We start from the raw sequence: 8,364 nt of genomic DNA, 5'->3' as shown, positions 1-8,364 counted from the left end.
AATGTTGATTTCAGATAAAATTAACATGTTCCAAAGGCAGGAACTATTCCACAAATATTTGTGGATTTTCACAATAATAAGCTACATTTTTCATATCTAATCACTCCTTTTAAATGCTTTAAACATTTTATTGTTTTTGTTACACACACACACGAAAAAAAACTTTTTGAAGAAAAAAAAAAGCACAGCTTTGTGATTTGTGTTGCATTCACACACAGAGGTAGTGTAAAAAAACATCCATCGTCCTTCATATGTGAGGCACAAAAGACAAACTAAAGACCGGGTTTGTCGCTTATCTGCTCAGATGAGTGTGAGCAATAAATCAGAATCCATCATGTATCTGGATACTTCACCCTGAATATTAAAAGGTTAGACATATAATTTTACTGTTTTTTGCCACAGAAGTGCATCTTTTTCTGTCTGAAATGCTTCAGTGCACATGCTCGGTGCACCGTGTCAACACATTAACGTATAAATGACAATAATTTTAAGGCAAACGTTTTCTTTCTGCTACATGTTAAAAACCTAATATTAGTAATTAAACGTGAAGCGTTACAAAAGTTGTCTTTAAGGTTAGTGGAATTTAAGACACACTTCAGGTCTTAATGACCTCCGTTGGCTCTTGTGTCCTCGAGTTTTTGATGATCCATGATCTTGATGTTCTTTTCGGCGTTCCCAACGTTCCTCAGCAGACTCTCTAGCCTCCGCTTGATCTTCTTCTGGTCCTCCAGGGCGCAGCTGATCACCACGGCCTGAAACTTCTGGTCAATGGGGACGGGCGGCGCTTCCGTCACGCAGGCGGCGTGCAGGGCCAGCAGCTGCTGCCGGCCTCCTTCCATGTCGCTCAGGAGCTTCTTCACCATCTCGTCTATTATGGAGGTGGCCTTGCGCAGCGCCTCCTCCTGCTGGAGGTTTCGGATCGTGCCGACGGAGATCTCCACGGACAGGGTTCGACCCATCAGACGGTCCGCAGTCAAAGTCAACTCCTCCCTTTCACCTGCAGACAAGGAAGGGGAAACATTCAGAAAACGTCTAAGAGTCAAATGCACAAGACCTTCTTTGGAGTTATTCCTTCCACTTTGTCCATCAACATGACGACCCCACCACACGCGCTTTGACAGTTTCTTTAGATTTAAAGCCTCATCTTGACTCCTACAAACATACTTCTTGTAAGTGGCTTAATAGCATGATCTAAAACTTTTCTCTGGTTTGGTTTATCCAGCTGCAAATTTCCATTAAACTTGAAGAGGGTGGTTCCTGGGTTCTCGAACATCTTAACCAATTTCCTTTCATCTGAGGGTGGTAGTTTGGGTCTTGTTAAAAACCTTGGCTTCACGCCCAGTCGGATGTTTGAACTGATGGTCTTGAAATCTGGAGTTGTTTAGAAGTGGCTTCAGAAGCTTTTAATAACTTTTGTTGTATCTTCACTGCATTCCTTGAATTGTCCCATTGTTCTGAGTTTTCCTTTACTCGTTAAGTACCGTTAAATAAATGTTTTTTTTTAAGCTGGCTAAGGAAAACGATCAGCTGCAGTCATTCACGATCACTAATGAGAAACACTCAGCCTTGTTCACTTATATCTTCTAGACCAGGGTTATTCAACTGGTGGCTCTGGGGCCAAATCAAGCCCACAGGGTGTGCTCAGTTTGGCCCACCAATGGGCTCATTTGTAAACAAAACTCATTTTAAACCGTTAAACAATCTTACTTCATGAGAATAACTGCTGGATGTCCGGCCCCTGAGCTCTTGGTTTTCAGTAACTGTGGGCCCCTGGGCAATTTAGTTGAATAGTTCTGTTCAGGACTGTTCAGCATCAAACATTTAAAAAAAAGGTGGGTGCACTTCAGCTCGACATACAAGTTCAGAATCAACTTTATTGTCATTGCACCGAAGCACGACGGACTTACATTTCATTACAGTCCGTTCAAGTAAAAACACAAACGGACATGGGAAGACGGAGGTGTCTGAGGCTGCGGCCTCATGGGAGGCGCCACCCTTTTTTGTTTAGATAAGGAAAAGAGAAACACAGGGAAGAGAAGGTGTAAAAAAAAACAAAAAACTACCTCAGCACAGAAATAGCACCATAGTGATATAATACATATGAGGAAGGTCGACGAAGGCCGTGTTTGTTCATGGACATTGCCAGATAGTTCCATAGTCCAGATAAGAGATGGTACAGTGTCTATCAGCCGGCTCAGCTCTGATACAGGTCCACAGATGTCCTCAGGAAGGGAGCGGGTTGTGGGGGGTCAGAGCTTCTTATTCACGTAACATCCAGGAGAGTTTTGGATAGTTGACCAATTCAAAGCTGACACGGGGGAGCCAGATTCAAATAACAGTTATTTTGGGTCAGGCTGACTGACCCCAAGTTTGCCTCAGTACAGATTAGAAAAAAATCCACAATAAAATCTAATTCATGTATCCATTTATTTAAAAAAAAGTCATTGAAGTTGTATGTTGCATAATCATTTCACCATGGAAAAAATAATTAATTATTAAAAGCCCCCAAATTAAACATGCCTATGACAGTGAAATTAAACTTTGTAAATGCGGTGGCATTCAGGCTCCAATAAATTAGAAATATACTTGATTGATAACTGCACTAATGCATGTTGGATCAAAGCAGGATTTAATCCCACATAATTCACAAGGAGTGGACTCTTAATCTTTTTTTTTCATATGGCTGAAAAAAACTAGCCTTTAACAAACTTGCACAAAAAAGTTTTTGTATTTCCAGCCTGGTAAAAATAATGGATTGTGCATCTGGAGTAAAGCACCTTAAAGCACTTTAACTAAATCAAAATACTTTTTACATCTGTTATTGTTTTTTATACATTTTCATGGTTCTATTTGCACCCTGATGAACTTAATACATGTAAATACTGTTTGATTTAAATTTACTGTTCTTTGATTAAATCGTTATTTTCTATTTCAATAATTGCCCGGCCCGTGAAAATAAAAGTGGTTACAGAATACATTTCAATGTGTGTTGTACTTGTACGACTTAGTGTCCAATAAAGTATCTTGAATCTTGAATGTACTTACCGTGGAAACAAAAACTGGAATAAATACAACCAGGCATAGTCGTTTTGCTTATGTGCATCGTAGTTTAACGATACAGAGGTGAAACATGAGCCTGATTCATTCCTCGTGGGTGGAGTGCTGACTCTTGTTTTTCTCAAATCTCCCCACAGCTTCCACAAAGCATAACCTCACTGGATCACAATGCCAGAGTGAGATCAGAGAAATGAGAAAAGTACAGGACTCCAATTAAAAGCCTAGAATTCCTTGAAGGAATGCATATCACCCGCCACCTTTCATGCCAGAGATTTAAACTAAACTCCAACCTTATAGTGTGTTACTGCAGTTTAGGTCAAGCCTGGCCAATGACGTCATTGGGCGGTGGACATCTTTAATTGGGTTGATTCCACCACAGACATGTAATTAGTTACAGATGCTCATTCAAAGATTTGCATCAGTTTCATTCAAATCCGTCCAGTGTTATTTTGCTAACAGACAAACGACTCCAATGCTCAAGTTTTAACAACAGATCTCACAGTTAGTGCTCAGAGTATACTGGGGATGACTCTCAGCTACTACCATACCAAATTTTAGCTCAAACACCTGTAAAAGGGACCGAGTTAATCGTGTTCATGCTTCCCAAGAATAATAACTGTTGTTGTTTCGAATGAGTCTGACTCTACAAAATTATCAGCTGTAGATGCGCATGACATGACTCCCTGGGTTTGTTAAAACCCGCTGTGTGGTTCAGGGGATATTTTGCTAACAGACAAAGAAGGTGTGTGGAACAACCCGCAGCCTCACCCGCGCAGATGTTCCGCATTTCCTGACAGTTCTGAATGGACTGAATCATTTCCAGGATGGACTCCCTTTCCTGCTCCATTGCGCATGCGTCTTCGCGTAAAGCCTCCACTCTGACGGAGAAACAAGAAACAAATCCCGTCAGTTTGCTGCACGAGTAACGAGGGTTGTTTTGGGTTGTTCCGTTTCCTCGCAGCTCAAATGGACACGTGGTCCGGGCCTGTGGCCGAACTGTACCTCATTTCCAGCTGATCCAGGTTTTCCAGGAGCTGCCCGGAGCGGTCGGCCATGGACAGCGTCCTGTGGAACTTGCTGCAGGCGGCTTCGTTCAGCTTTGCTTGGATTTTCGCCTGAGCCATGTTGCTGCTGCTGAAGATGATGATGATGAGGGTCGCTTTTCCTTTATTTCTCCAACCCGTCCGGTACCGGATCCACCACCGCGCGTCCAGTTCTTTGGAACTCCTCGAACTGAAGCAGCAGCGCCCCATGGGGGGAACATTTCCAAACATGGGCTGTGACTTCCCTCTCCCCTCCTCCTGCAGAAAGTTCCCGAGGGGCCCAGAGCTGGGGGGGTTCTCAAGATAGGGACCGCGGGCCACTCGAGGGCCAGGAGAAAAGTCATCAGGTCCGCAGAAAAGAATAATTAATCCTTCAACTAGAATTTTCAACTCATTTTATGAGGCTAATTAAAATGTTTTCCCGTTTAACAAAATCATCAACCACGTGATGAGTTTTAAATCATAATAGCTGCGAAAATACACATTTTTCAAGTGGATTTTTACACTTAACACAATTTCTACATAATTAAATAATTGTTTGGAAGTTAACTTCCTCTGAGTTTTTGTTAAAACTGAATATGAAAACAGCTGATATTCCTCACCGTTGTTTACAACTAATTTGCCCATCAGTTACAGAAACTGTTATTCTGTTTATGTCCAGCTCATTTAAATACTGTATGATCAGCACCAACTTTTGCTTTAATGCTCTCCACCGCTCGAGTTCCTCCCCAAAAATGACTCCATCGTCTCGTCAGCCTTTAGTCAGTTTCTTACCAGAACTTTTTCACTTTTGACCTGGTGTCTCAGATTCTGTTATTTCCCCTCACATCTGAAGATTATTTTACTGATTCAACATTACTGCGAGACTGTTCGAAGCGTTCTCGTCAATGTTCAAATGTAAGCAACTTGTAAATGCCAAATGGAGGCGTAGGTTCGCATCCCACTTCTGACACCATGTTGTGTTTTGTGGTAATAAAGACTATCAGCTTAACGCTGAACAGGATCTTTAATATGCACACGCTGCATGAAACATTCAACACGCACATGCTCATATGCACCTGCTGGTAGCTATATGCTAAGGACCTTACTGTGCATGTGCAGAACTCCAGTATCTGTGAGGTCAATATTCAATGCTAGTGTTCACAGGCAATATTCTACAACACTGAACCCCTCATTGCCTCTGATGTGTGTCCCATCGCTGTATGAATGTGATAAAGCACTGATTAGTCTTTGTAGAGATCTAGTAGAGTGCTGTATGAATGGGTAAATGAGGGCACAGATTGTGTTGTAAAGCACTTTGAGTATCTTGATAGGATAGAAAGGTGCTATGTAAGTGCAGTCCATTTACCATTTGTAAATATTTTGTGGTTATTTTTTTTATGACAGATTCACATATACAATACAAAAAAATCCCATATGTTGACAGGTATGATGGTTTTAATGAAATGCTCACTGTATTGCATCTACAACAAACTTTTGGTGTCAAATCCAATGAAGATGGCCACTGCAACTAGTTGAACTTACCAAACAAAAAGTGATTTAACAGTCGGTTTTACAGATACTGAGCTAAAACCTGACAATCAGTTGACACCCCAAATACTAAAAGATATTGCAATACCACACAGAACATATTTTAAGATTTAACCAAAAGTGCATTTCTCGACAATACATAGATGGTCTTACTTTTTAAACTTTGGCATGAAAGATGACGTGGTAAACAGAACCTGTTAAATTCTGCACTCAGTCCTGTTTAAGCTGACTTGTAAAGACTCATTAGCAGCTAAAACTCTGAGGGTTACTGTTCACCTCCTGGACAGCAAGAATTCCTCAACTACCTTGACTGACCTTACAGAAATTATACAACGCAGTGATTTCCAGACATTTCTGCTTCTAACTCACAAAGAAATAACAGATTTACAAACCAAATTATTGCCAGTGAAAATATACAAAGAGCACAAAAACGAAATAAAAATCAGTTAAACACATGACAACGCAGCTTTGGCAACTATTCTAGTCTTTATCAGTTTGATTAGTTTATCTTAATTATAATTTTAACTATTATAATAAAATATATGTTAATAGAAATCATATTAAATTCAAGACCTGTCACTTGGTGAACCAAAGTTGCAGAATGTAAAGGACACAGATGCACAAAACTTGTGGAAATGTACCAAAATGAGGTTAATGAATATAAACATTCTTATAACAATTGAATTCGCTTTAATGGAAAATAGTCCACAACTCGAACTGTCTGAGAGCTTCACCTGGTAAAAACTAGGTCAATGTACCGTATTTTTCGGACTATAAGGCGCATTAAGCGAAACTAAAACATTCTGACAGATTTTTGAGCGTCGTGTACACATAAAATCAGTCCGAGGTCACTAAACACGATCAGACTTAATACATAAGGTGCACCGTATTATAAGGCTCACTGTTGATTTTGGAGAAAATTAAAGGATTTTAAGTGTGCCTTATAGTCGGAAAAATACGGTATATTAAAAAAAAAAAAAAAAAAGACAAAAGGCCCAACCAACTTGTAAAATTTCTTCTAGATATGGGTAAGAATAGCTGGTAATGAGACTATTGAGAATTTTTTTCGTTCTTTATAGTTCTAATAGGTTGAAATCATTTACAGTGTTTAATGTATTTTTAGTAGCACCATTGGTCATTTTACTCACTATAACTGCTTTTGGTTTATTAAGTGTTTACAACCTAATTGACCAAATAATGTTGAGTATTTTTAGTTAGTAAATTGGTACTAAATGGTTTTCAAATAAAGGGTAAAATCATGCTCCAAATGAAGTTTCAGTATAACATCCCTGAAACACAAAAAGTATTTTTTATTGATTTGTGAGCAGCATAAATCCAAGAAAAACTCATTTCAAGTTTGTGACGAAACCTGAGTTGAAGACATAATTAGCACCGTGGTCACGTGCTTGGCTGAGGCACCTTGCAGTAACTGATATGACCATGTGCTTCACATCAGAAGAGCTGGCATACATCAACAATCCAACTTTCCAAAATACGTAATCTTCATGCTGCAGCTGGATCTGGTCACACGTGTTACATGAACCGAGGAAAGTAGCACTAGTAAAATATCAGGTAACATTTATTTAACATACGTGAATGCAATGGGTCAGTATAGCGGTTCCAATGTGACCGCAGAACAAAAATACTACAACGTGCTCAGAACTCCACAAGACTTCGCGTTAGAGCTTCTTCCATCTCTGTTGAAATAAACAGAAGCACAAAGTGAAAATCTGAACATGTTCAGATGAACATGTTCATTGAGAGCTTAAAGTGAAACATTAAAATAAACTCTGTACTGCATCTGTTCACTGTCAGCCGAGTTTAACAGAACTTCACAAATCTGACTTGAATAACTTACTGGATTCACTTTTATTGGGAGGGGTGGATGTGGGGGCTCTGCTGAAGATCTGACATTAACAGCTATGAAATAAAAGTATAATTTACTGGTTTTCAGTGTTTTTTCCACACAACATGTACAGTTCCTGTAAAGTTGAAAATGTGCTGGTGTTTAAAGAAAAGTGTTTTTAGCTGTTTTGTGGATTAAAGCCCTCAGATCACGGTCACAAAGCACTAATCAGAAAAGTGGAAATGTGCCCACGAACAGGAATGCACTGATAACGAAAAGTAAAGAGAAATATGTTCAAATAGTCACTTTTTTATATTTTCAGTTTTTCATTGCTGATGTTTTCTCTACACGAGACACTGCAGTGGAAGAAAAATGTGTTCATAAATAATTTCAGGCCATTTCCATCAGTAATCCTGATAAATACTGGAGCCGTATGTTTAGAAATTTGATTAATTTTTCTTAACAGATTTGTACACCTGTAAATGACAGAAGTGCTTCCTGGGAAAAGCTTCTACAGAAAGCAGAAGGAAGCATGACGTCAGCACCAAATGTCAACTGGTCGATTACCGAGTGTTTTGTAGGGGTGTAAATCACCAGTTTTACCACGATACGATATTATATTGATTTATTTGTATGACGATACGATTTTTCTCGATATCACAAAGTCTGTCACGATACGATTTCAATTCTATTTAATTCACAAGTCTGCGAGCGATATATTGCGATATTAAATGCCCATCTCATTTACATATAAATAATTTTACAAAAACAATTCAAATAAGATTTACCCATTTTATTTATGTTATTACAGGCACCAGGCATTTAAACAAAAAAAACAAACAAAAAAAAAACAACATTTTTTCTTAATTAATGAAAAAATAAAAATAA

General features: G+C 39.1%; 1 protein-coding gene across 1 annotated transcript; it reads right to left on the bottom strand.

Annotated features, from left to right (window-relative positions):
* Nucleotides 1-468: 468 nt before the first annotated feature.
* bag2 (BCL2 associated athanogene 2) lies at nucleotides 469-4,286 on the bottom strand. Its single transcript, XM_037679152.1, has 3 exons — nucleotides 4,060-4,286; nucleotides 3,826-3,935; nucleotides 469-997 (listed from the first exon to the last, which is right to left on the bottom strand). Exons 1-3 carry the CDS (start codon nucleotides 4,179-4,181, stop codon nucleotides 603-605), a joined length of 627 nt encoding a protein of 208 aa, XP_037535080.1. The 5' UTR covers nucleotides 4,182-4,286; the 3' UTR covers nucleotides 469-602.
* Between the last annotated feature and the right edge of the window lie 4,078 nt (nucleotides 4,287-8,364).

Source organism: Nematolebias whitei, chromosome 1, assembly GCF_014905685.2.
Source record: "Nematolebias whitei isolate Nwh7 chromosome 1, NemWhi1, whole genome shotgun sequence".
Classification (NCBI taxonomy): domain Eukaryota; kingdom Metazoa; phylum Chordata; class Actinopteri; order Cyprinodontiformes; family Rivulidae; genus Nematolebias; species Nematolebias whitei.
The sequence above is the reverse complement of the archived record's forward strand: the minus strand, read 5'-3'. Positions and strand labels throughout refer to the sequence as shown.